The 26,445-nt window shown below is 52.0% G+C and overlaps 13 protein-coding genes across 13 annotated transcripts; 6 read left to right on the top strand and 7 right to left on the bottom strand.

Annotated features, from left to right (window-relative positions):
• Positions 1-368: 368 nt before the first annotated feature.
• Positions 369-2,073, top strand: COCVIDRAFT_101953 (hypothetical protein; the record flags this gene model as incomplete). Its single annotated transcript, XM_014700115.1, has 2 exons — positions 369-475; positions 528-2,073. The coding sequence occupies 2 exons, from the start codon at positions 369-371 to the stop codon at positions 2,071-2,073; spliced, it is 1,653 nt and encodes a 550-aa protein (XP_014555601.1).
• Positions 2,074-2,693: 620 nt separating this feature from the next.
• Positions 2,694-3,727, bottom strand: COCVIDRAFT_38643 (hypothetical protein; the record flags this gene model as incomplete). Its single annotated transcript, XM_014700114.1, has 3 exons — positions 2,694-2,948; positions 3,012-3,134; positions 3,221-3,727. 3 exons carry the CDS (start codon positions 3,725-3,727, stop codon positions 2,694-2,696), a joined length of 885 nt encoding a protein of 294 aa, XP_014555600.1.
• A 419-nt stretch (positions 3,728-4,146) lies between these two features.
• COCVIDRAFT_27502 (hypothetical protein) lies at positions 4,147-5,519 on the top strand (the record flags this gene model as incomplete). Its single annotated transcript, XM_014700113.1, has 2 exons — positions 4,147-4,171; positions 4,624-5,519. 2 exons carry the CDS (start codon positions 4,147-4,149, stop codon positions 5,517-5,519), a joined length of 921 nt encoding a protein of 306 aa, XP_014555599.1.
• Positions 5,520-6,104: 585 nt separating this feature from the next.
• COCVIDRAFT_101905 (hypothetical protein) lies at positions 6,105-6,395 on the bottom strand (the record flags this gene model as incomplete). The annotated part of the gene is made up of 1 exon (XM_014700112.1): positions 6,105-6,395. A coding segment is annotated over one exon (291 nt), but the record flags the coding sequence as incomplete, so codon positions are not given.
• A 920-nt stretch (positions 6,396-7,315) lies between these two features.
• On the bottom strand, positions 7,316-8,299 carry COCVIDRAFT_27501 (hypothetical protein; the record flags this gene model as incomplete). Its single annotated transcript, XM_014700111.1, has 1 exon — positions 7,316-8,299. The coding sequence occupies one exon, from the start codon at positions 8,297-8,299 to the stop codon at positions 7,316-7,318; it is 984 nt and encodes a 327-aa protein (XP_014555597.1).
• Positions 8,300-9,263: 964 nt separating this feature from the next.
• On the bottom strand, positions 9,264-11,528 carry COCVIDRAFT_38640 (hypothetical protein; the record flags this gene model as incomplete). Its single annotated transcript, XM_014700110.1, has 4 exons — positions 9,264-10,223; positions 10,272-11,012; positions 11,295-11,387; positions 11,523-11,528. 4 exons carry the CDS (start codon positions 11,526-11,528, stop codon positions 9,264-9,266), a joined length of 1,800 nt encoding a protein of 599 aa, XP_014555596.1.
• Positions 11,529-13,309: 1,781 nt separating this feature from the next.
• On the bottom strand, positions 13,310-14,951 carry COCVIDRAFT_38639 (hypothetical protein; the record flags this gene model as incomplete). The annotated part of the gene is made up of 3 exons (XM_014700109.1): positions 13,310-13,523; positions 13,582-14,789; positions 14,844-14,951. 3 exons carry the CDS (start codon positions 14,949-14,951, stop codon positions 13,310-13,312), a joined length of 1,530 nt encoding a protein of 509 aa, XP_014555595.1.
• Positions 14,952-15,293: 342 nt separating this feature from the next.
• Positions 15,294-17,177, top strand: COCVIDRAFT_102008 (hypothetical protein; the record flags this gene model as incomplete). Its single annotated transcript, XM_014700108.1, has 3 exons — positions 15,294-15,394; positions 15,443-15,578; positions 15,630-17,177. The coding sequence occupies 3 exons, from the start codon at positions 15,294-15,296 to the stop codon at positions 17,175-17,177; spliced, it is 1,785 nt and encodes a 594-aa protein (XP_014555594.1).
• Positions 17,178-17,952: 775 nt separating this feature from the next.
• On the top strand, positions 17,953-18,775 carry COCVIDRAFT_38637 (hypothetical protein; the record flags this gene model as incomplete). The annotated part of the gene is made up of 2 exons (XM_014700107.1): positions 17,953-17,995; positions 18,045-18,775. 2 exons carry the CDS (start codon positions 17,953-17,955, stop codon positions 18,773-18,775), a joined length of 774 nt encoding a protein of 257 aa, XP_014555593.1.
• Positions 18,776-19,502: 727 nt separating this feature from the next.
• On the bottom strand, positions 19,503-20,018 carry COCVIDRAFT_16844 (hypothetical protein; the record flags this gene model as incomplete). The annotated part of the gene is made up of 3 exons (XM_014700085.1): positions 19,503-19,540; positions 19,597-19,647; positions 19,730-20,018. 3 exons carry the CDS (start codon positions 20,016-20,018, stop codon positions 19,503-19,505), a joined length of 378 nt encoding a protein of 125 aa, XP_014555571.1.
• A 1,842-nt stretch (positions 20,019-21,860) lies between these two features.
• COCVIDRAFT_27497 (hypothetical protein) lies at positions 21,861-22,720 on the top strand (the record flags this gene model as incomplete). Its single annotated transcript, XM_014700106.1, has 2 exons — positions 21,861-22,136; positions 22,211-22,720. The coding sequence occupies 2 exons, from the start codon at positions 21,861-21,863 to the stop codon at positions 22,718-22,720; spliced, it is 786 nt and encodes a 261-aa protein (XP_014555592.1).
• A 1,204-nt stretch (positions 22,721-23,924) lies between these two features.
• Positions 23,925-25,364, bottom strand: COCVIDRAFT_27496 (hypothetical protein; the record flags this gene model as incomplete). The annotated part of the gene is made up of 1 exon (XM_014700105.1): positions 23,925-25,364. One exon carries the CDS (start codon positions 25,362-25,364, stop codon positions 23,925-23,927), a length of 1,440 nt encoding a protein of 479 aa, XP_014555591.1.
• Positions 25,365-25,626: 262 nt separating this feature from the next.
• Positions 25,627-26,207, top strand: COCVIDRAFT_27495 (hypothetical protein; the record flags this gene model as incomplete). The annotated part of the gene is made up of 4 exons (XM_014700104.1): positions 25,627-25,686; positions 25,747-25,782; positions 25,841-25,978; positions 26,067-26,207. 4 exons carry the CDS (start codon positions 25,627-25,629, stop codon positions 26,205-26,207), a joined length of 375 nt encoding a protein of 124 aa, XP_014555590.1.
• Between the last annotated feature and the right edge of the window lie 238 nt (positions 26,208-26,445).

Here is a 26,445-nt window from a genome sequence, read left to right as displayed (position 1 = left end):
AAAGGGTAACAGGTTTTTGTCGCGAGCGCAAAAGTCTAGATGATGAGCGAAGAAGCAATACAACGCATGGACTGCATCCACAGCTAACTCGAACCCCGCTTCTCGGTCATCACGGACCAAGTCAAGCTCCCGACGCGCCGGCATGCTACTTTAGACTTTGATCTGCTCTGTTGTCCCCTATAAACCGAAGCAAGTTGACCTTGCGCCTGCAAGCAAGGGTTTCTCGTCACCACAGGCACCCACATATCGTTTGCATCGCCTTCTCCCACCCTGGGAACGGCACACAGTCCCCCTTCCCCGACTTTTCAACAAGGACCATGATCGTCAAGAATGAGCTTCCAACGGTCGTTTAGCAGGGAATTGTTAAGATGGAGACCGAAAGGCCTGGAACTGGCCCATACGTCGCCCTTGTGCATGGCATGAGCAAGGATGTTTATCCATACACTTTCAAGACGTCGAGATGCCAAGAAGCAGAGTATGTCAGGAAAACGCATGGTTGGGCCGAGCTGACGCGTTTTGCGACACAGGATTGGCGACGTGGAGGCGACAACACGACGCGCCATACTTGCTCCAACAACGATGGAGAAAGCGCTGAGGTGTCCAGGAAAGCCACAAAGTACAGCGGATCTCTTTACCGACAATTACACGTCGGGAGCCAATGCATCTCATGAGTCGTTCGATCACGCGCTAAGGTATCAGGTCCCGACATACCCAACAATACCGCCACTTCAGCCTCTCAATACGAGAAATGGTACTCATCGAGCCTGTGGTCTCGGCATGTCTCGAAGCAAGCGTTTACCACGACCACCATCCATGCACTTCACGACTGTCGTTGAGCACAAACACCCGGCCTATGCGCCTGCGCAGATAGCAAAAAAATGTAGCGTTGAGACATTCAGTGTCTTTGAGATTGACGACATCGCCGAAGAAAAGGTAGCGATTACCGGCTTCCTGAGTGTCCCAACACAAGGAAGACGCTCACGAGCGTCCTCCATGTCCTCAGTCGTGTCGGAAATATCACACCAAGAGCCTGGAGCCATCTACATACGGCCATCAGCACAGCTTCAGAACATGCAATCTGTTAGTGATTGTGACAGGAAACTGCAAGAGGCTGCACGATTCTACAGTTCGGCCATATGCAAACCGAACAATCTGGGGATCCATACGCCCACTGGAACCCCAGAATCAATTTCCAACATTCCTTTCAGGACCAGTGTGTACCAAGCGCACGCCAAACTCAACCGCTCTCTCCAATCTATTCCGACCCTAGGAAGTTGTAAGAGCATACAAAACTGGGCCAGATCAAGCGAATGGGTAGAGCCTTGTCAAACGGCCGAAGGACCGACTGAATGGATCGAAGACTTTCTCACCCGCAAGGAGCAAGCAGATCGTGCCGAAGAGGAGCAGACACGCAATGAGAAAAAAGAAAAAGTCACCGTCATGCGTGGGAACAGCCTTGACAAATTCAGGAGAAGGCTCAGCATAAGAAGAGTTCCGGAGGAGAGAAGAAACACTGTACCGCGACGGAGAAAGTCAGACATGGTTAGCACGCGTGATCGGACAAGAGCTGTTTCGTGGGACATACGTACGCACGAGAATATTCTTGGACGATACGATTTTCCCAGCGGACTTTCTTCCGAACACTCTCCATCGCCACCACCCCTCAACAGCGTGGAAAAGCCACCAACTCAGCCAGCACCAGCGCCAGCGCCACAGCAACCCCCGGTCTCCCACGATTCAATTCCGACCATAAAAGACCCACTTAAAGAAAACATGTCACAGCTCTCTTTGCACACGCCAAAATACGCGTGTCACGATCGCTCATCATCGAAAAACAGCGGTCTTCCTAGGTTGAAATTCAGATCCGTAACTATGATTGGCGCAGACGTGAAGAAAAGCTTTTGTACGACCGTCGTCCCTGTTATTGTAGAAGGGAAAAACAACATCTCCGAATTGGTGAGTAAAATGGAGAAGCTTGGGCAGGGCTTGACTTGGGGGAAGATTGGGAAGAAGGTGAGATTTAAGAGGAAGGGCAAGGGAATGAAGAGGAAGGATAGTGCATCGACACGGTGATTGAGAGGGTTGTCAGATGGCGGAAACCAGCGTAATCAAGCAAGGTTTAAATGCTGGTGGTCTGACTTTTTTTTTCGGAGTTTAACGGTTGGTGTGGGGGGGTTTGATTTCATGGCGCAATGGTGGGTATTTTAGAAGTACAGCATGGCCGGAAGGGTTCTGGTAAAAAGCTTTTTTTTGGATACTTGTGTAATGTCTTGTTTATATTTCACCAACTCATTGCCGGGATAGTTTATTCCTAAGCGTGAGAGGTGAGGTAGGAGAGATATGAAGGTTAATTAAAGCCTTTATGGTCTTTACATTCCGTGAAGCAAGGGTTCTCTCGACCTAAGTGGAGATTCTCTTTCTTCTCTATTCTTTTCTTTTTGAAAGAAAAAAAACTGCTTTTTCACAAACTTACTAACCGTTTTTCGATATAATATGACAAAAAGGTATCTTGGTGGCATACTACATCTACGCCAAGAAGGAAATCTTAGTCCCAATCACATTCACAACCATTCAAATCCCATTCACACTTGAAAATCCCAGTTTCAAGAAGAAGAAGAAAAAGCAGCGTATTACATTATTCACAAATATTCATCTACTACGCTAATTTTCGTTTTCTTTTTGTTTTTCTTCTTTTACGCAGTACCCGTCGCCGAGCTAATCGGCAGCGTAACAGGCATTGGGGTTCCGGTGGCGGAAGCAGTGGTGGACGAACTGCTACCGCCTCCACCGCCGCCACCATTCTTCTTTTGGACTACCGCTTGCACGACTTGACCGGCAGTATTGGTAATGATGTCGACGAGGGCACCAAGGGGCTCGTAGGAGTAGGTTTTTTGGGTGAGACCTTTGCCTACTTGCTTGATGCTGCCTTCGACTTCGGTCATGTTGAGCTGTATTTTTTTTATGTGAGTTATTTGATAGAAATGAAAGGGGGGAAAGAAGGAAGATTGTACCTTGTAGTTTCCGACAATTTGGGAAATAGCATCTGTACCTGCTCCGACGACATCTTGGACAATGTTACCCAGATTATCGACGAGGAAGCTGAGGGTTTTTCCGTTTTGTGTAATGGATCCGAGCTAGAATCTCCGTTAATTTTCCATCTTGTTTGAATGCTTCTTTTTTTTATTAAAAAAAAAAAGGTGAATATTCAATCAAAACTTACCAAACCATCAACGGCTCCAATGACTTCGCCAACAAGATCCGTAACGTTTCCAATCAAGCCGATCAAGAGAGGGTTTAGGTCCAAAGAGTCAAACACACGCTCGACAATCTGGACTAGATTGCCCAGACGCACGACGAGCTCGAGATTAACATCGACATCGGCAATGGTAATGTTGACCTTTTCAATACCGACTTGCACACCAGCGTTGATCTGAACGAGCCCCGCAACTTTGGCATTGAGGTTAAGGTCGGCTTGCAGTTTCTCGACAGTCAATTCAATGCGGCCTACATGCAACTCTGGAACGCGGAGCAGCACATCTGGGGGGTCAGATCCCGTAGGCGCAACCTCGGGGGGTCTAGTCGTGGTGCCATTGACAGAGGGACGATTACTGCTTGTAGGCGGAGGAGTCGAAGGCACCCCCGACGACGTCTGCGCTGTAACGAACGTAGCAAAAGTAAGAAGAATGCTGATGAGCAGTAGACGGAAAGAGAATGACGAAGACGACATCTTGAGGAAGAAAGGTGAAGCAAGCAAGCGAACAAGCAGAGCCACGAAGAAGGCGGAAAAAGAGAGAAATAGCGTCCTATACAAGTAACCGTTTTCTTCTTCTTTTTTTGGTCTCATGCAACCACCCTAGCACAAAGCCGCTTGTGAAGGTTAATGCCCCCCGCTTCCCTTTCCCTTCGCCTACGCCCCTCCCTTCCCAGTTTAGTCGAGGAAAATCAAGAAAAAAAGGCGGTTACCGCTCATGCATGGGTTGGCAGTTGTTGTAACGACCAGGGTTTCCCGTTATAGTAATCTCGGATAAAACCCCCTATGCAGCCGATGTGCAGGGTTTACGATCAAGGACGCAACCAACTAACAACCGTGTGCACCATCTGGAACGCGCGTGCACCCCGCAGTTACTAGCAACAAGGCATGCATGCATGCCAGAAGGTCTTGGATTCCCATGTGCGCTCAAAATCCTGATTTTTGAGTGTCGAATTGGAGGCGGTCTGGCTGGGATTCTCCTTAATCTTATTTTTTTTTGCTTCTGCACCTGCCTTGTAACTAGGAGTAGACTGGGCTAGGTAAAGCGGGTGGGGAAAACGGTGTGGAGCAGGTAATGCGATCATGCTATGGATGCTGGGTCCCGGGATGGATTAACTGCATGTAACTCATCACGAGTATTCTGTGGAAGGGATGTTGTTAACCCATTGGTCTCGCCCCCCGTTTCTCTCTTGTTGAATCTGAGCAAAAAGTCGTTCGCTTTTTCTTTCCATCTCTCCCACGCTCTCTTACTTGGGTAGTAGACGTTCGACTTTGCGGCCAGTTCAAGTCTCTCTTTTATACCCACACCAAAGTCAAGATGAGGTTGTCTCTTATTCCTTCCTTAACGCTTCTTTCTCTGCCATGGCTTGCAGTCGCTCAATCCGCTGCGGACGGCTACACGGGATACAAGCTCGACGTGCGAGATGACGGCGACCCAACTGCCGTGCTGTACGAGACGGAAAACACATCTTCGTCCAACATCTCCGCTCTGAACCCCATTCCGGATGTTCTTCTCAATGCCTCCGTGCATGTAGGCGAGATCTTCGTCGGCGTCGACAACCTCACCGCGAAGATCAATCTCGACGCCCAAGTACTGCAGCTGCTTCAATTCAACGCAGGCGTCGACCTCTCCATCGACAAGGTCTCGCTCCTCATCCAAAACGTGACTGCAAAGGTCTATCTTGAAGCCCGCCTCGGCAACCTCGTATCAATGGTCAGCGACGTCCTCGACAGCATCGATCTCAACCCCGTCATCGCGGAGCTCGGCAACGGTCTTGGTGAAATCGTCGGCGACGTAGGCGATGCCGTAGGCGGAATCGCCGACGGCATCATCGGCGGTGGAAATAGCGGCACCAACCAGACGACTGCCCAAGCAAAAGCCAAGCGCGACCTCGACTTTCACCAGTGGGATCTCCGCAACAATATCCTCTACTCTGTCAACAACTTTGAGGGAAACACGCACAAGCGCCGTGTTCTCGCTCAAAATGGCGACATCGTCGAGCAGACCATGGATAACTCTGGTGCTATCTCTGGTAGCACCGTCGTCGGCAACTACCTGACCAGCATGAAGTTCAACGGCTTCAACGAATCCGTTACTTACAAGGGCCAGGAGGTGTGGGAGGAGGAATACGTCTACGAGCCGTTCATGGGCTTGTTCTCTGTATCTGGTGTGTTCAAGAGCAAGACTACAGGTGAGGTCGTCGGCACGCAATTGCTGGCCGAGGCGAGAGGAGGCGGCAGCGCAATTATCGGGAATGAGAAGGCGTAGTTCATCGTTAATGTAAACTGCTACGCTAAGCTAATGTAATGTCTTGCCCTTTTTTATGATCAATCCCTAAACGGAAAGAACCAACGTTACTGATGTCTCTACTCGCTGTTGCCCTTTCCATCTTCCTACACACTTCACCGCTCCCTCCCTCCCTCCCTCCCTCTCCATCCATTCGCATTTCCTCAATTCCATCCGCCCAATGCAACTCACAAACACCGGATAATAAGGCAACCAAAAAAACAAACTAAATCCAACCTTCTCCACTCCTCCCTAACTCCACCTCGCCAAGTAAAATAAAGCCACGCGAGAAGTTCCCACATACACACACCACCACCACCGTGCGCCCCCCGCCCGAAGGCGTTGCATCAACGAAGTTGCGGCGTAAGCGAGATTAAAAAAGCATATGCCCCCGGCATGACGACCCAAATGCAGGTCCTCCTCCCCCCGCCCACGGTCTGGAAACAGCCACAAGGCAGCCCACGGCAGATCGACGATGATGTCAATACCCGTTTTTTTAATTATCCTTTTGTTCCTTTTTCTACCCGCCGGATCGGTGGGTATGGAGTGGTTGCTGTGTCCGTTTTTTTAATGCTTGTTTTTGAGGGAGCGTGCATGCATGCATGTGGGTGGGTGTGGGTGTGGATGTGGGTATCCTTGGATTAAGTGGCGTTGGTATTGGAGGATTGCGGTTATGTGTGTGTGCTGGAGGATGGTCACATGGGTTGTGGAAGATGTACTACATATGTATATGCAAGGGGGAACTTGCATGTGCTTGGTTACTGCTTTTGGTGCAATATGTTGGGTAGAGTTCGGAATCGAGACATCAAGCCTCAAATGAGGATGTAATGGTATGCGAATACGTAATGCAGTACCAAATTCAACTCACTTAAGACACCAATTTCTATTCATTCGGCAAGTATCACTTTTATAAATTCCAAGTAGATGCGCCGCCAAAGAAAAGGTAAAGGTGGGTTGAATATCTACTGATATTATCATACGATTATACCAGTTTATCCGCATGCCCACCCCCTTTTCCTACTCTTTCCTCCTACCAAAACAAACTACCCGCTCTACGATGTACCACGCCCACACCCCCCTTCTACTTCAACATCACTCTATAGTATCTAAACCACATTCCTTGAACCTTTCACTCCGTACGCACTTACCACACTCATACCAACTATCCTTGATATCACAAGCAGATCCAACCCAGCAAACTTTGATTGGCCTTTTTCTCAACTCAACAACTCATCATCGGTCCACAATTACACAGTCACTCGCTCGCCTCGCCATTGTTTGTAAGAGTAAAGGGAATTCACTGTGTACCCACACATCGACACGGCGAGGAGTATAGTGACCCAGGTGCGGATGATTTGTGGCAACATTGGTATATTGTCAATTTCTGAGGCTATTGCGGGGGATCTTTGGAGACTAAGGTAAAGTAATGGTGTGGTAAGTATCTGCGAAGCGATCAAGTAAAATATTGTACCTTGGCACACCCCCCCCCCAAATCCACCGATTACAATTTCCATCTCGAAGGATTTGATAAAAGACTGGGACGAGTAGAGACTATAATCGTATAGCGACTACATTGGTTGCTACAAACGTGCTTAAATCTAGATCCAAGACAACAACTGAAAAAAAAGTCCCAAAAAACACCACGCAATGCGATACGAAAATCCAAGCCCCCCCCCAGTTCGGCCGTAGAGAAGAGAGTTTCCCACATCTATATATGCCCATCCCACCCCAAACACCCCCCCCAAAAAAAACTCCACATAAAACATTGATAACACATATCACGCCTCTTCCAACCTCCCCATCAACCCCCTCCTAACCTTCGTATTCACCACCCCACCCACCCCAAACGCCGGGACAATCCTACAAATCCTCGCCGCAGCACTCTTCCCCCAATCCCTCAAGACGCGTGCAGCCCTGCCATCGCGGCCTCCAACATGCACACCAGGCCTATTGTACAAGTCCAGGCCAAGCAAGTGCAAGGGCGTGCTAACCAGCTGCACGGCAGCGGGGGTAACAAACTGGGCTATGCTAAGCGCACCCACGTAGCTATTTAGCTGGGCGCTCATACGCTCTTCGAGTGCGGGCGCGAGGAGCGGGGGGAGGTTGAAACTGGCGAAGATGGTGAGGCAGTCGCGGATGGTGAACAAGGCGAAGGTGGGGAGGGGTACGGGGCGGGGGGAGGATCCTGGGGCTGCGAAGAGGCGGGTGAATTGGTTGTCTTTATATAGACAAAGTGCTAGGTTGGCGGAGCTGGTAGCGACGAATTTGCTGGTGCCGCTTGTTTGCTGCTGCAGGGGCTGAGTGGGCTTGAGCGTTGCGGATGCGGTGTCGATTGTGTTGGCGGTCAGGTAGGTGCCGAAGTAGAGGCTGAAGATTAGGGCGAAAGGTTTGCTGGAGAGGAAGCGGTGCGGTTTTGAGACGAGTTGCGTGAGGCTTTGTTTGAGGCTGTCGCCCAGTGTGTTTCTGCCGCTGGCGTTCTCGATGATGCCTTTATCTATCATGGTGATGATGGGAGCGACCAAGATGCCTGCTGCGCCAGCTGAGAGGGCGTCTGCGCCCACGCGCATACCCAGTTTGGCCGTGTTCCATTCGCGCGGCGTGTCTGTGGGCGTCTTCGTCGTCGTCGGCGTGCGCATACTCGGCACTGCGAGTTTTGGTCTAGGAATCGCAATCGAAGGGCTTGCGACTTTTGGTATGGTGGCTTGGGATATAGTCTCCGTAGCGACAGGTGTCTTCACACCGCTGGCTTGTTCCTCCCCCATTGCAGCTTCCCCCAGTTGTTGGCAAACTCTCTCTTTCTGTGCTGCATGTGAAGGCCCTGGTAGACGATCCGGTTGTGGGTCTTCGCTCGTGAGGCCTCGTAACAGGCGGCTGTATGGCGCAGGGGGAGCAGGCAGAATCTCACAGGCTGTGAGAGCTGCAGGAGAGAGAGAGAGGTGTGAATAGGTTGCGGGATTTGAAAGAGCAGCCACTGACGAACATGTCTGGGTCTAGCGGTGCCTAACACTGAATCCGCCCCGGACTCTAAACACCGACGTCGGAGCAGAGCCTCCCGAGTCGGCCTCTTTGCACAGCCATTGGCCAGCCATGTCGCAACCGGCAGCAATTCGATTCTCTATCAAACCGCAAGCTCGGAACTCATGGCTAGTATCGGCTGAGGCATGTGAACGGCACCCCACACCCATCTTTGGACTACAGCACTCGACCACGTGCATCGCTCCCCACTTCTCAGACAAGACATCATCACCACACATGTAGTACTAGAGCGGAGTGAAATTTTTCAAATACACCTAATGGATAGATAACCCATTTTTATCATTCATCGCCTCCCCATCATTGCTCATCCACCACATGTTGCTCAATCCAAAGCCCACCCTCATATAATCTAGCCTCAACACCTCCTCTGTGTCGATGAAATAGTTGCAGACCAAACCAAAAAGACTGGCCGAAAAGAAAGGAACCCGCTTGCCGTCATGCACTTAATGCCCCACAGACTCCACAAACACCTGTTCGTTCGCAACCGAGAGCTATGGACCCTTATGCAATTCCGAAAGCAGTAAGAACAAAGGAGAAAAAAACAAAGCAAAAGACAGGGATCAAGGTAGCCGGACCAAGGTAGCCACTGCACAATGGCACGGGCTACCATACAAGAAAGGAAATAAAAACTAGGGGAATTAGAAGAAGAAGAAGAAGAAGAAACGCCAAGTCTTACCATTTACTCCACCATTACCGCCTCGTTGTAACACTAAGTGTTAGCTTGGGATTACGTTCCACTGCGATCTGCAGGTCCTCGTCGTTCTCAATCGGGTAAAAGTAATTTTCTTGCTCGTCCTTGTACTCGACAATCAGCTCCTCCTCTTCCTCGCCAGGCCGCTCCAGCTTCCTCCTCTCAACAAGCTTGTTGTAGAGATCAACAAACTTGAGCGATATGGGCATGCGAATGACGACACAGTTGTCTTCCTCGAACCATACTTTGATCTTGAGCGCCGACGTACCGGTGCCGGTGGCGGTCGAGACAGATGAGTGTGAGTGGTTCATAGGCGGTGGGTTGAGGCTCGTCGAGTATGCTTGCGAGGCTGTCGATGGACCGCGTTGGTGCGAGGCATAGGTTGAGCCAGTCGAGAAAGGAGTCACTGGGGTCGTAGCTTGAAGTTGGTCGGCAGACGATTGCCTGCTGGCTCCTCCATGTGAAGGGGTTGACGAGTGATGTGACTGTTGGGACAAACGGTATTCTTCAGCAGCCACAACATCGGGGTCGATTTCGTAGTCGCCTTGTCGTGGGGCAAAGAAACCCTTGACAAGGTGTCCTTGGGTAATGTGCGGGCCCAGTTTGAGCAGGTTCTTGATGTACTCGTCGAGGTTGGCACGGCGCCCGTTGGAAATATTATCGGTGACGTAGGTTACCGGGCCTGGCATAAATGGCAGTGTTCGTTCTCCCGAGCCACTCGTACCAGCCTCGACGGGGTAGGAGGCAATAAGTTGTATCTGAAGATCGTAGAAATCCTGGTATAGACGCTGCAACTCCCAGTGACGGCCGTCCTCCATCTGGCACTCAATGATGAACCAGAAGATATCGTCAGCAAAGCAGTAACGTGGCACACATGCCTTGATAGGTGCGAGCAAGTTGTCGGACGTGCGGTGCGGATTTCGAGCCTGCGCCATGGAACCGTTGCGCGAGTGGGAGATCTGCACAGGGTCAGTATCGCGTACGAAAGGTGAGTGCACACCACCTACCGAACCGGTCTTTTGGTGGCCGCCATTTTGGCTGCGCACGCTCAAACGCTCCATGCCTTGTTGCAGCGACTGGCCCGAGTTTGTTTCCAGCTTGCCGAGAGGAATGCTACCGTTCTTGTAGTCTGCAGCCATCTTCTTCCACTCCTCAACCTTGGGCACGCCAGCAGCAGTCACGGCAGCTTGCGTGTCGGTGACTACTTGTCCAGTAGTCATGTCGCGGATCTCGATAAAGGAGACGGGTATCAGGCCGGGGCCGCCGAGTCGGGTAATGGGCTTTGCGACAAACCACTCGGGGTTGGACTGGGCGATGACAATGATGGCCTCGCCTTCTTTGGCCTCGAGCTCATCGGGCCGCTCTGCGTGGAAGTCGTAGATAACGACGCCATAGACCATGGCGCCAGTCTTTCCCGAGCGCGACATGCGCATCTGTTGCGTCATAATGTCCTGGGTTGAGGGTTGCGGGCTTGTGATGCGCTCTTGGTAGCCGGAATCGTGCGGTTGTTGTGTTGTGGCGCGAGGTACTGGGGGGGCGCCAGCACTGTCGCGCACTGTCTTGCCTACGCCCTCAAAGTATGAGACGGGAACGAGGCCGCGGGTGCCGTGCAGCGGGTTGCAGGCTTCGTACCAGTCGCTGTCGTCCTCACGCCCGACAACGTGCAGAAAGTCGCCCTGGGAAAAGGCAAGGTAGACAGAGTTTGGGCTGGTATCTGTGGGCGTGTAATCGTAGAGGGCTTTTATGACCTGAAATGAGATCGCCGTTAGCTTCGCGCTCATCTGCCCTATCGGGAAGCGGGTACCAGGACAAAGCGCCTGGAGCAATGGCGAACGTCGAGCGGCTTGAGCGTCTTGGGCGCAGGGCTGGCGGTGGATAATGGTCCTGCGCGCAACGACTGCAGCCCAAGAGGGCCGCGTTGGCCTCGATCATGGCACCCGCACAGGCAACAGCGAGTGAGTGTCGAGGCAATGGGCAGTCACCTCTGGCGGCGGCGGCGTGCGTGCAATGTGCTTGGTGGTAGTACGTACCTTCTTGGGCGGCACAATGGCTATGGCATCCTTTGGTGGAATCGAGATGTGGTGCGGGCGGGTGTCCTTTTCGCTCTTTACACTCCTGCGGAACTAGAGAATACCGTTAGCATGTATGCGCGCCTTGACTCGGCCAATGCCCCCAGCGCCGGTGCAGACGCCGGTGCAGGTGGTGCAGGCGCGGGGACCTGTGGTGGCGGCAAAAGCAAAAAAGACAGAGCAACTCACCTTCATCTTGGGGTGCGGATGAGGAGGAGAGGATGCGCAGAAGACGCGGAAGCGTTGTGCCGTGAGGAGCAGTCAGGAGGTGTCAGGAACTTTGGGGCTCCGACTGGCTACGAGTGTATGACTGTCGACCGGGGATGCGGCGTGTGCGGGGGCGAGTGGGCGGCGGGTGAAGGGACAGTGCGAGTCGTGCAGTCCAAGGCTGTGACGACGAGCAAAAGACAAAGGGTAAAGGGAAAACGTCTGGGGCAGGTGCACGGTGATTGTCGTCAGGTACAAGTACGTACGTACAGACAAGAGGATGCGCGGGTAGCCAAAAGTTTAGGGAATGAGTGGGTGCTTTCACGGCGAAGGGATCCCAGCCCTGCACCACCTGAGACTTGGCAGGCGGCTCTCTGGGCCTCGAGGGTTGCCTTCTTTTAGTTTTTTCCTGCTCGTCCATGTGGATTGGATTGGATGGGTGGACGGGGCCCTGTCTGTACGCACGTACATACTAGATACGTAGTAGGTGTGTAGTATATTTGCGCTGCTGGTGGCCACTGACGACACGGAGCCAGGGCGGCAGTCGGCCAGCACGCCATGTGACCTGGCATGGCTGTGTAGCATGGCTGTGTATGGGTGGACTATGGGCAGACTATGGCAGGCTATGGCTGGCCGTGGCCGACTATGGCTGGCTGCGGCCCCAGGGAATTCCAGGGCCTACGCCATGCTCTGTCTGCCAAACGTCGGGCTGCCGGGCTGCAGGTCCACAAAACGCCCAATCATAGCCCCGGCGCGCTGGCGTTGGTAGGCCTCCCTTGCTTCTTCTTGCGGCGTTGCATGAACATGTCATTGTGCCCATGCGAACCCACACCCCCCCCCATTCGGTACTTTTGATCAACGTCCCCATAACGCCCTATAGCATCGCCACACCCTCGTGCCCGCATACCAAACACGCTCGTCATCAACCAATGCATTACTGTCTGCTGTCTACCAAGCACAATGTCTTTGCCCTTTTTTTGCAAGAAGAGCCTGCAGCTAGCGTCAACCACTCGACACCCGTGCCTGGCCGAATCAAAGGCCAAAACATGCTTCGAGCCTCCTCATTGGCCAAGCCCCAGCGCCTGCAACTTCTCGTCCCACAGAAAACCTCTCCAAGCCACAGCAAACTCAAATGCTCACAACCCTGCCAATTCCACACGCTGCCTGTGCCTGTGCCTGGGCCTGCAATCCCCATGCAGTGGCTGTCGATCACCCGGTACAGTCTGAAGCTGCCCTCCATCATCCCGTCGGCCTCCACCCACTGCAACCTGCCGCATCGACCCGGATACCGCTGAGACAAACGCTTCGAGCAGTCCTGCAGTCAGCAACACCCTCGCTCCCTCGTCCCCTCTTCCCCTCTCTTCCCGCAATCTTATTCCCGATTCCACGTTTTCCATTGGCGCTAATGACGTATCCCGTTTCCCAACTAAGAAAACATGGCTAGTCAGGAGCCTGTCTGAAACTTTGGCCGTAACAGAAAGAAAGCATCTAGAAACTTCCTTGCATCTAGCGCATGGAACGGGTCTCCCGCGTCCCGACTACACATAGATAGTCACCATCCACCCAAATAACACCAAAACTCGCCGCTTCAGGTGGCGCCTTTGCTACCGCCACTGCAATCCCCACGACACACATGGCGCCAGGCATGAGCAAACAACCATAAGTATACAAATTAGTAGTAGGAGTAACGGATATAGAGCAATCGGGGGGAATTCGTAATCTAAAGGGTGCAGCTGACGACGGCCAGCACCGCTTGCGCTCCAGTCGATTCATATTTGTCCTTTGATGTCTACTTTGCTGAATGCCGCCGCACGGAGACTCTCGATTTGCGATGCGACTTCGCGGATCCTGACCCGATACTGGCGATCGCCCTTGTCTTCAATAGTGTTTTGTGCACCGTGCGTTTCGAGAAATTCACGGCAAGATGCATCATTGTCGAAACCAAGCTCATCAGTCAGGAAACGAAGAGAAACATTTACGTATCTGCGTACCCTGTCAGTAAACAATCACCCCAAACCTAAAGTACAACCACCAAACGTACCCGCGAGAAATGTTAGCTAGAGCATTGAGGCGCTCACGCTCGACAAACATGTCCATGAGGTAAGCGCCCATGTTCTGGGCTTCGAGGTAAAGTCGGAAGAACTTGTGGTAGTTGCCAAGGGCAAGTGATGATCGGACGTCAAGTGCATGCTTGATCCATGGGTGTGTTTTGTCTGCGAGGGTTAATTCTGCCAACATGTCGTTCATGTCGGTCTTATTGCACGTATACACAAAATAAAGAATGCGGTACGCCTTGAACTCAGCTGGGTTGCCCCCCAGATTCTGCGCATACAGTGCCTTGAGCTGCGTCTGGCACTGATTATACTCACCCAAATCCCCCTTTTCTAATGAGATCCGCGCATGAATCTCGTACACCTTGACTGTAAAGGCATTCTTGATATGTTGAACAGTCAGATCCTGGCGCAGTGACTTGAACTGGTTACAAATGTAGTTGTAGTTCTTTTCTGCTTTCCATTTCTCCACAAGCATGGCCAACGTCTTCTTGAGCACATGCAGGGGGCGCACGGTTTCAGCTTTCGGTGGTGCAGTCAAACGGAAATAGCTTTTCTCAAGGTTCTCGTTGGTTCCAACTACAGGTCCGGTAGGCATCTCATCTTCGTCTTTGCGCGATGAGCCCCAGGGTGATGTCGATTTCGGACCGTTGTTGCCGAGCTGAAAGCGCTGTCGTCGCTTGTCAAGCTCGGTCTGGTCTAACTTACTTGCGGCGTCCGTAAATGCGTTCTTCTTTTGGCGCTTTTCGCTGTGTCCATCGGCATAGGTCATTCGAGATGCTAGGTTAGTTTTGCGCCACGGTGGGACGCTGGCTTGCGCTTGTTCGGCTGGTATTTCTTCAGCGTCGTGAGCATTGCGCTTTTTGGAAAGGAGTGTGTTCTGGTTAGTGTGGTCGACAATGCCATTTACGTATGTAGGTTGCATGCCGTTCGTGAAGCCATTGGCAGATGCGTTGAGCGCGGCTGCCCTCCGTTCCTCGAGGAGAAGCTCCTGAGGCAGGGGAAAGGTAGGCCAATGTACGTTGTCATGTGAGTTGCGCTCAGCGAAGTAGCCGATGGTCTCCTTGAGTCTCGCCTGCATATCTGCTTGCGAGATGCCCGGAATCGCGTTGGCGGGGTCGAAAGCACGTCGGACGTACTCGCGTACGGCAGGCGGCCACTCGACTTTCTTCTTGGGCTGCTCAGGAGCCATGGCAGACTGTAGGCGTGTGTGAGCGGAGGCACAAGTCGCCAGAGGAGTGTGAAGACTAACAGACACGGGTGGAGCGGCAGGCTGGAGTGTGGTTCGAGGGGTGACGGTGTTGTAGGCGGGTGACTGCATCGGTCGCGCCCACGCAACAGTGGCAGAGGGCAGGGACATGGAACAGGGGAGCAAGGGAAACAGGGGCGACAAAAAAGAAGGCTGCAGAGTGAGTATGTGCACAGTGGAGTTAGAGAAGATGGATCAATGTGGTGCACGGCGGCAGAGATGTAGTATGTGGGTGTGGAAATGAAGTGGGCGTGGGTGGATGAGGGTGAGGCGAGGCGACGACCCGACGACAGTGATTTGCACGGTGTTGTTGCTTGGCGGCCGCTGAGATGGTGCTAACTGTGATGAGCTTAGCGTCGGGGATATGACGACGTGCCGGACTGGGGAAATGGGCATTAGGTCAAACGACGCCCGATACCGTATTTTGCATACGCTCACTTACAAATGGTCTGAATGTTCCTGCACCAGCTCGACCTCACCACCGCACTGCGCCCGTCGCTCCTGCCGGAGGAGACGCTGCTTTTTGTCCAAGATGCCGTAGGGCTTTACGAGGGGTACGCGTGTCCGCAGATGGCACTCATCCGCTGCTAACATGTGAACAGGAAGTTTAAAATACCCGAGTATCAAAACGGGCAGTCGTATCTGACCTCACACCGCGTCTGCTATGTCGACCACAATGAGCCGCGCAAGAACTCCGTCGCCATCTTCCTGAAAGATGTCGAGAAACCAGAGTTCTATGTATGCTGGATATGGCTTGATCCATAGGCACCATAACTAACAACAATACAGGCTGGCTTTCTTAAGTCATCACCCAAGGTAACTCTCTACCCGAAGCCCTTGAAGCAGCTGTCGCGAGGTGCTCCTTTGGCTCCCACGCCAACCGCCTCGTCCTCTTCTACTCCGCCGCGGCACAGCAGCCCCGCGCCTCCACCTCCAGCGAGCGCAACATGGGTGTGCCCGATATGTTCCTTCTCCAACCCCGTGCCTTCCAACTTCGACCCCGCTCTCGCATCTCGCACACCCATACCGCCATGTCTGGCTTGCGGAATAAAGCCGCCGACTGTACATGTCGTCAAAGCAGCCATAGCGGCCATGTCGAATCGACCAGCCCCAGGCCCACCTCCGAAAGATGTGAAGAATGGAACTCCTCCTCCTCCTTCGGCTTCCACAACATCGCCATCGGCATGTCCTCGTTGCACCTACCAGAACCACCCTTCTCTCCTCAATTGCGAGATTTGCGGTGCATCCCTCACAACGGCCGTAGACAAGCGCTTTGACATGCTTCAGGAGCCCACCAGGTCCCATTCTCCAGGCCCAACACTCTCGTCACCATTACAATCCGATACCATTGAATGCATCAAGCTGTCTTTCCGTGCTGGTGGGGGGCCTATATTTTATGAGCGCCTGAAGAATGCACTAGTACAGCGCAAATGGCTCCTTCAAAGTGCCCCGCCAATTCCGAAGCCACGGCTAGCCTCTATTATAGCTGACGACGGCTACACTGTACAATCTGACGCTTCTTCTGTAGAATCTGAACGACCCCGAGTTGTTGGTATTGCGGGTTTGGAGCGACGCGGACTAGAGCAGAGACAGAACAACGAGGCCATGATAGGCAGCGCCTTTGAGGACCTTGAGGCTTTGATGACATCAGCAAAAGAGATTATCGCTCTTGCAGAGCAATTTGCATCACAGGCCAACTTGGGTACTAATAGCAGCTCTGAGGCAAACGCATTAGCATCTCAGTCGGCGTCTGCACTGGGTCTCGTTACGACAAAGGACATGCTTGGGTCCGGGTCAGGTTCTGAGTCCCTGTATGTGTCTGAGCTTTCGAGAAACCTGGCCGAGTGGCTCACCGATGACACGCATGGTATCCTGCGAAAAGAAGGTGGCATCATGACGCTTGTGGATCTTTGGGCCGTCTTCAATCGTGCAAGGGGCGGTGTGGAGCTTGTTAGCCCCTCAGATTTTGAGAAGGCAGCGCGCATGTGGGATACGTTGAAATTGCCAGTGCGCCTAAGGCAATTCAAGAGTGGTCTTCTAGTCGTGCAAGGTCGTGATCGCACTGACGAGAAAACTATTGCCAGTCTCTTGGCTTGGTTCAAGACTCTTCACCAAGAACCTCCCAGCATGGAGGTCACATGGGATTGGGAGACATTCGGTAGGGGCGTAACAGCGCAAGAGACAGCTGAAAGATTTGGCTGGAGTGTTGGTGTCGCGACAGAAGAGCTAGAAATGGCCGAGGAAGCGGGTGCACTCTGTCGAGAGCAGGGAATTGACGGGTTCAGGTTTTGGGAGAACTGGCTGGTTAAGATGCCGGGGGATATTACAGTGACTTGAAGTGAATAGCAACAGCGTCCAATGTTTATGAATATTATCTGAACAAATTACCTGGCCAAGAATTGGTTCCTGGAGTAGTGTTTGACTGCCGTTCATCCAATGATCTTGCGTTTGCTGGCCTCATTAGGCATTATCTTCCCGAGTTAGCGCCTTTGCTCGTACGAACAACTCTCCATGTCCAAAATAACGTATGGTAAGCTGTTTTTCGCTCTGAACAATACCATCGTTAGTAGGGAAATGTACTCCTATTGTGTTCTCGTATTTTCGAACAGTGTGGTAGTTTTGGTGGTTTTGGTGCTTTCAAACTTCCAAGACTTCGTGTTGCCCAACCAATGGGAGCTGCACAACTAAAACATGATACTTGCTTAGCCAATAGGTACGATCCACTTAGGCCTGTAGGGGATATCATCTCTCCACCGCTTTTGTCGTCAGGGTCCAACGCTAGCACTCAACCGACGCACCCATGCGCCAACATCCAACCTCACTCCTTTGACCCACCTCCACGCACTTCTCTACAACAACCGTTGGTTTTTTGTCATCGAAATGTGAGTTGAATCAGAGTATCTAATCAGTCGTATTATATTGCAACTGCTAATTTGTGGGTCAAAGGCCCCGCAAAGGGTTCAAGAAATCGATTGCAACAGCAAACAAGAAACGCTCTGCACAAGAAGTCATAGAAAAGTATCCCAACAAGCGCCCAAAAGCCAACACGCCTATCTCATATTGTACAGGGCAAGCCGCAGTAGAGACTGAAATATCAGAGCAAGCGCAGGCTATGGATACAAGCCAGATCTTCAGATTCTTGGATCTGCCAGGGGGTAAGTAGCACGTGATTTATTCAGCCTCAAAAATACTAACAACACCCAGAAATTCGGAATCGCATATACGAAGTTGTCATAGAAATAAGCACGCGGACATTCCCAAACACATATCCAAAGTCCACGACATCTCGGCGCAGGGGCCTACGGCCCGACTATGAAGTCCGGCGACCTCCTCACAAACCTCTCCCCTTCATCGGCCTGACACAAACCTGTACACTTATCAGAATGGAGCTCCGCCCACTCTGGTTGTCGACACATCGCTTCCCTCTGTTTGCCTTAGATGGATACTTCAAATCGTTTTTCCCTCCTCCGCTCCGGGCAAACCAAGCGAGCGATGAAATCAGACAACGCGTGGCACGCTACCACCATCCCGGAGGTACTTTGAGAATTTGGGTGAATATAGACTCACTGGTCGGTATAGACATACTCCCAGCAATCAAGTTTCACCTGCGCTTTCCCATGTACACGTTTGATCTTGTCTCAGGACATCCCAGAGTCACTGCAGAAGACCGAAGCGCTGTATCAAAATTCATTCACAACCCCAATGCGACTTGGACTCGATATATCAAGCAGCACATAATTACGCAAGTGCGACTGCAAATCATGGACCGCACGCCGGGCATGGAGTTTGTCCGGATTGTTGTCAAAGAGAACCAGGCGCCTGATTGGATGAAGGCATCTTGGGGGCATAGTGATGACGATGTCAAGGAATATACAGCAAGGCTGGGGCTAGAGGAGGTTAAATGGGCCATAAGATTTGGTACCGATTACTCCTGAGTCTAGGCTTGGATTCGAGATGGTTACTATCTGCTGATTGTCTAGGGCTTGCAAAAATAATCATATGTAGGTACGGCCATGGCGACATGCGTCATACTAAACTCATTACACTTATGTGTGACTGTATTTCATACTTTTAACGGCCGTAAAATTTCACATGCAAAAGGAAGGTGCAGCTGGTCATGTCTCCACCAGGGACAGGGATTATAATTACGGAGGAGAAAGTTTAAAAAAACAACAACAACAACATGGAAATTTACGGTATTGACAACACATTGGTACAGAAACGTGCTTGGCAATACATTGTTTGCGTCATCCACGGAAAATGAATATTATGCAAAATTTGGCCGAGTGCCTTTTTTTAGTAGCGTTTGTTTTTTGTAAGACCGATCGCATCGGCGGAGTAATGATTTTCCGATCGATCCATCTACTACAACACGAAGAAAGGGTTCACGTGCACGTGTACAGTATATGAACAACAAACTGAAACACACAAAAGAAACACAAAGCAGTCATTATTAATTCTGCTGCTTTTCTTTTTTTGCACGTAGAATTCTTTGGTGGTACGCGCAACGGGAAGTACGTCAGTTGTACCGTACTATGGCATTCAAAGAAGGTACTACATGCGCAGGCACACGGTAAAGCACAGGCAATCTACAAGGCGCCATGTGACGTTGCAAAAAGACGGGGAAGCGCTGGTAGCGGGCAGAAAGGAAGAAAGAAAATGTCAAGACTGCATCTTGAGGACCACTTTGGCGCCGTTGTCTTTGTGAAGGAGTCAGTACCTGGTTTCACATGTATCGAAATGCAACACGACTCACCACCCATGAGGTCCGCATAAACATTTCCACTTTCGGCCATTAAGCCAGCGCCTACTTTGTTGTTAGCCGGAACTTGGGGGGGGGGGGAGAGACGATATTTTTGCACCGCCACAGCAAAAAGAAACATGCATACCTGAAAACTGGAGCTGGTACGAGTCACCGTCTTTGTTGGCAACGACATCGTATATCGGGGTTGCCGTGTCGGCTTTGAACCACCATACTTTCTTTGGGGAGAAGCTGCGGTCTTCGGCCAAAGCTCGGGCAAGGACATGGCCGTCGCACTGAAGACGCTTGTTCTTGAGCTCGAAGACGGCAGGCTCCGTGCCAGTGGATGCATGGGTCTGGTCTTGGGCGTCCGAGGCGGGCTTGGAGATGGGACTGCCGTCGATTTCGATGGAGAAGGGGGCGGGGAGCGAGTCCATTGCTTTTGCAGCGTAAAGATGCAGTGAGATCAGAATCAGGCAGAGTAGTCCGACGACCCAAATTAACGTGCGGCGCTGCTTTGCTTCGGGGTGCATTCGTTGGGCGTTTACTAGTAGTGGATGGTGGGTTGGCGGGGGAGGCGACTTTCCTGCAACAAGCTCGTATGCTACCTACTGCTACTCTATAGGAGATCGAGACGATGGAACAGCGCAGGTACGGACAAATGCTGGATGCGGCTGAAGAAAGTGCTGACGCCTGCATGCGACGGTTATGTTCCCCAGAGAAGCCAATGCAAGTGATGAGACGCGATGGCCATGCCAAAAAGCAATAGACAGCCAGCTGATGTGCAGTGACGTTATCGAAGGGCGTAAGTAAAACGTCGTACCGCCTGCCGCCTGCCGGGTCTCGGCGCTGTCAGGGCAATGTGTTTTGCCGCAAGGATTGTTCTACGAATGTGCGTACAGACGTGGATGTGGTAGTAGAGGCTTGAATCATCATAGTACTACTACTTGGGATGTTCGAGCAATGGGGCATGGGGGTTAGTAGGCGCTGTTGCGATGATCAGTGCTGCGTTGGGGGTGTATCCCCGGCTCACGCGCCCACTGCCAAGCCGCGAGGCTCCGCCCTCTACTCTGCTCCCACCGTCCTCCTGCCTCTCCTGGCTCCCATCCGGCCACCTCAACCTCGCCATCGCTCCCAATCAGCCCTGCAATCTTGTGCGCCTCCGAACAACGGCCATCTGGATCCGGCAACTGCCAAGAACCAGGCTGCTCGCCAGCGGGCCCTGCAAGCGAATCCCTTGTGGCAGGTCGTTTCTGCCTTGGTTTTGATTTGGGGCATACAAAGCCCGTAGGCCACTCGAGTCCCCTGCCAGCATGTCGGCCAATATACAGCTTGCATGGTGGTTCGTCCATGGACAAATGTCACAGAACCCCCGCTAATGCTTTTTCTTCGGTATCCGCGCCTGATGTGGCAAATCCTCGCGTTGCAGCTGGCGCAAACTAGACGTCCCCAGCACGATTCAGCCTGTTGCACAGCAAGATAACATTGCAGCAGCGACTAAATGCGCCCACCAACCCTCGTTGGAGATCGCCTAGACGGTGCCTTACTGTGTCGGGATGTTGAAATGGGAATACGAACTACGTACTCCCTTGGCAGGCAATGCAAAATGCCCATCTCCTGCTCTCTCGGGCACAGCGTAGCATTGGAGCGCTACTGCTATCCGGCAGCTGTAATTACAGCCAGCTGGCACGCTGCAAATTGCCAGTGCCAGACTCGCCCTGACACCATGTAGACTACTGTACGCAGCTATGGTCTACCAGCTGTGGCAGAAAAGCAACAACGACGCCCGGAGACGCACGGCGTGCAGGCTGCAACCGTGACGCACAACACGCCCGTGACCCTAGCACTCGGGAGCAACCGCTGGATCAGCTGCCTCTTTTGGCCTCGACGCATGGAATCCATTGGGAAAAGCTTAAACCGCGCGTAGATAAGGCAGCTGCTAGGCTCGGGGTAATTGGTCCCCACTGCTTGATCTAAGGCACACGGCGGACTACAGGTTAAGACTTTGCCAAGCCATAATAGGTCCCAAACTGGAAGGACAAATCGTACTCCTAGTAGATCAGTCTTGGTATACCCTAAAGCACGCCATGACAAGGTCGGCCTTCTACCATCTACACAACCATTGGAGTGTCCATGACCGACAACGACATTCACTATAAGTATCCAGCAATCTGCCCTCTGTAATCATCATCAGCCAGCTCATCCAGTCGCTTGTCTCTTCAAACCATTCCATCGCTTCTCTCCAACAGTCGCTGCCTTTGCAAAGCCCATCATTCACCATGCGTTTCCAGTCTATGATCACTGCTGCGCTTCCTGCGCTCGTCCTCTCCGCTCCTACTCCCCAGTGGGATGATGTTCCTGAGGACTCCATTGTTGGTGGAACCACCGCTGCTGCCGGCGAGTACCCCTTCATCGTCTCTATCCAGGTTGGCGGTCGCCACAACTGCGGTGGTACCCTCATCAACGGCAACACCGTTGTCACTGCTGCCCACTGCTCCGTCAGCAGCGCCATTGGCGGCTCCATCAACAACGTCGCTGTCCGCGTCGGCTCCTTGGTAAGTTCACTCATCTGATACAGTACTTTATGCACTTGGCAAAGGACAAAGAAACTAACACAAGTTCTAAACAGAGCGCCAACTCTGGTGGCCAAGTCATCAAGGTCTCCAAAATCGTCATCCACCCCAGCTACCAGGCAAGCACCTCCAACAACGACATTGCCATCTGGAAGCTCTCCAGCACCGTCACTGCCGGTGGCAACATTGGCTTTGCTTCCCTCGCCGCCTCTGGCTCTGATCCCGCCAGCGGATCCACCACCTCCGTTGCTGGATGGGGAGCTACCCGTGAGGGTGGCGGCGTCAACAACGCTCTCCTCAAGGTCAGCGTCCCCATTGTTGCCCGCTCCACCTGCGTGTCCAACTACAACGCCGTCGGTCTCACCGTCACCACCAACATGGTCTGCGCTGGTGTCACTGCTGGTGGCCGCGACTCTTGCCAGGGCGACTCTGGCGGCCCTCTCGTCGACGCCAACAAGACCCTCATCGGTGTCGTCTCCTGGGGAACCGGCTGCGCTCGCCCCAACCTCCCCGGTGTCTACTCCCGCGTCGGCACCCTCCGCAGCTTCATCGACCAGAACGCTTAAGCGCGTACATCTTGAAAGCGAGTTGGATATGATTTGGAAACGGTCGACTTTGGATATGAAAAGAGCAATGGCTTTGATGAGTATGGTATGGGGGAGACCCTGAAGTTGGGAGGGAAAACGGTGGTGATGGACTTTGCTTTTTTACTTTACCTCTTCTCCCTCCTTAATTTCGGTGACGGCATCTTGTAAATAGGTCTAGCCTCCCACGATTATTTTTTGTCTGTACCTTATTTTTTTTCCTTTATGTAGCTAGGAAATCGCATTGTGTGTTGGAACAACATCCCTTTTTTGTGCTCTCTCTGCATGTTTCATATTAGGTGATGCTCGTAACACTTTTACCCCACTTCACACCTTTTTTTTTCATAGTCTTCCGATTTCGCTACTATACTAACTTAGTATACCGCACTAAGACTAGCTTACGCATTACACTAAGTTCGCCCCCCCTCCCCCTCCTCCCCTCCTCCCCTCTCTCTTACAAAGACAAAATAATCCAGCACAAAGAAAAAACCCTCCATCAGAACCACCTTTGCATCCTCTTCCTGTTTTCAAACGTTGCCAAAGTCATCACAACCCTCCGCATTCATCTCAATACTCGCCACACCAAACCATGCCTTTCCTTATCGCAGCCCTTCATTTAACCTCGATAAATGCAAACCAGGGTCTGTTTTCCCCACTTAACCGCCCCACCACACACACATCAACTGTCTGTGCGTTATTTTCTCACTAATAAGCGTTTGAAAACGGGCCGGCTTTTGTCAATCAGCGTTGCTCTCTTTGTTTTGGTTCTTTGATCGCTTGTCGCCCCCCCCCCCCCCCGCCTTTTTAGCATTTTGCGAATATGTGATTGGGATCGGGAATCGGTTGATAGGAAGGGGTAGGGTGATTTATGCATATGCGTAGATTAGATGTATGAATGTCTTGATGAGGGGGGTTTTTTTGTTAAGAGAGGGGAACAAATAGTGGAACGTTGATGGTGTTATTTTAAAGGGAGGAATGTGACAAATCCCGAATAGTGAGTGAGAGGTTGTACGAGAAATGCCGACATGGCGACATTTAATGAGGTTATTGCGGCATGATGAATATATCGATCCCAGTTGAACAAAAACAAACGCCTGAAAATGGTACAAACACAGACTTATTGGCATAGCACCTTACCAATTAATCAAAAAATAAATCCGTAAATATGCATTTCCATTTCCATACTTCAATAACGCCCACCCTCTCTCTTTCCCAAGTTCAACCCACCAAATCCAGCACTCCTCCCAAGTCTATCCGTCTGACCCAGTGATCGCTCACTACGTTCCCTCTCTGCATTACCTAAACTGATTCGCTTCAATGGACTAATGTCCTTCTTACTCGGGCTAGCTCTCCGCTCAAATGCACCGCCAAGACTATCCCTTCCTCGATTTGCGCTCCGCTCACCATCCCTCCCGAAAGCCGCACTAGTGGATTTCCTTAGCGGAGATGCAGCATGTGTGTTAATCCCGAGATATCCTCCATCGTTGACTTTGGTGTCAATGTTGTTTCGGGATATGGTGGGTGCTTGGCGGAAGGGGTTTGGTGGTTGCGAGGAACGGATGGGAGAAAAGATATCAGCATCAGTTGCTGTAGATGTGGTCGCATACTGCGGGTTACTGTCTCGTCGGCGGAGCGAAGGCGTGTTAGAAGTGGAGCGTGCGTTATCGGGATCGTACTGTGAGGCATAGCTGGCGTTTGGGTTTGTGCGGAAAGTGCGATTGATGACAGTCTTGGGCGTGTAGGTAACAATTTCGCTCGCTAGGTCATCACTGCTGCCTTTAACACCAACACTTGAATCTTGATTCCGGTTCTTTGAAATGGTCTGAACGCCCACGTCCCTGCATGGCTTCTGCAACGACGGGTGCACAAACTTGCTGTCATACTCGTGAAGTACTTGGCGACTGATCAGAGCGTTGTCTTTGATCTGTTGGGAAAAAGAGCTTTGCAGCCACCACAGCTGCAGCGACAGCACCGCTCCGATCAGGATAGTTGTTGTGACCCTCACACTCGGGCTTGGGTCCAAGGGGCCAACAGGAAGGTTGAGGAAATAGAGCACCACATGAAGAGGGCTAAAGAGGCAAAACAACTTTAGGCACAGTGGGTTGGGGTCCCAGACCGCGACCTCCCAGACGTCCCGGCCTTCAATGGGATGCGCCCTGTCCGCAGCATTGTTTTGTACCAGGTTCCTCACAAACTGCATAGGACTCGCAGCAGCTGGAGATGAGTCGACGCGAACGCGCTTCGCGCTGGGTGTACGTGGCGCAACGTCCACCTTTTGTTCAAACAAGCGGTAGTACCGCCTCTTTCCCCAAACGAGCCATGCATTTACGAAACTTATTCCACCCAAGACCATGACTAGCAAACTCAGTGTTGATTTGAGCCATCCGGGACCTTCGACCTCGTTGAAAACACCGTCATCATCTGAGGCCGCGGATGCGCCGCTGTTTGCCTGCGCGAGGACAAAGAGTAGATTTGCGCCGAAGCCGATATAGAGGGAATACGAAGACGCAAAGTCTTCCCAGTCAGAACTGTTGAGTTCTTCCGAGATCCAGATGAGCCAGTCGGAAGGGTCGGTGTATGCTTTGATGCGTTCGGCGAGCGGCGCGCGGCGCACGAGACGGGGCATGGTGGCGGAAGAAGTATTACTATAGTAGCGGCGCTGAGGTGCGGTCGGCCCGTAAAAGAAGATGAAGAAGTAAAAGGAATGTGAGAAGGCGTCGAGTGTCACGACATGGCTTTGTGGTTTGGGGTGAAAGGAGGGAGAAAGAAGTCGGAATAAGGGCCCAAAACATTTGGCCAAACACGGACTAGGGCCCCATGACGACGGCGTGCAGCTTCCCCAGCCAAGCTCCGACCTCACTACAGCTGCCCTCCAAACACATCCCGCCATGGCAGCACCGGCAGCGCAATACAAGGACAGACAGTTCCTCGCCGTTATCGGCGATGAGGTGCGTACACCACGCGCCCTTTAACGAGGTGTCTCGGGGAAGCCGACTGACTGTTTGCAGGACACTTGCACGGGCATGTTGCTCGCGGGCGTAGGCGTATGCTATAGCTCTCCCCAGATGTCGCAATGGAGTAGAAGACTGATAAATGGTACAGCACGTTACCCAGCCGCCAGATAGCCAAAAGAACTTTTTGGTTGTGGACGGCAAGACCGAGACGTCGGCCATCGAAGCCGCCTTTGATCGCTTCACCAACGAGCGCAAGGACATTGCCATTCTGCTTATCAACCAGCATGTACGTTGAGCCGTCGGCCAGTTTGCGATAATGCTGCTGCATTATGCGATTGCAAAGTTGGGTGCAGCAACAGGCTGACAAGTGCTAGATTGCCGAGAGGATACGACACCGTGTTGAGAGTTACACTGCCGCCTTCCCCTCGCTGCTTGAGATTCCGTCCAAGGACCACCCCTATGATCCCGAGAAGGACAGCGTGCTGAAGCGCGTCAGGAGATTGTTCGGAGAGTAGATGTCCTTGAGGGAGCACTAGCCAGTCGAACGTACACAATGTATCATGCAAGCAGTGGTACTAGCACGAGTCATATTGGCTAGATGCCAGCTTGCGCATGTATATCACGTAGAAATAGTTGATGAATGATATCCATCAAGTTGAAACAGCTCAAGATGCCATACAAGGATGCATATCAATCATATCTACATTAAGCGTGGCCCAGGAACTCGACAACAAATCCAAACTATGCGCCAAA

This window comes from Bipolaris victoriae (genome assembly GCF_000527765.1).
Source record: "Bipolaris victoriae FI3 unplaced genomic scaffold scaffold_53, whole genome shotgun sequence".
NCBI classification, from domain to species: domain Eukaryota; kingdom Fungi; phylum Ascomycota; class Dothideomycetes; order Pleosporales; family Pleosporaceae; genus Bipolaris; species Bipolaris victoriae.
This window is presented reverse-complemented; position numbering and strand designations above follow the sequence as displayed.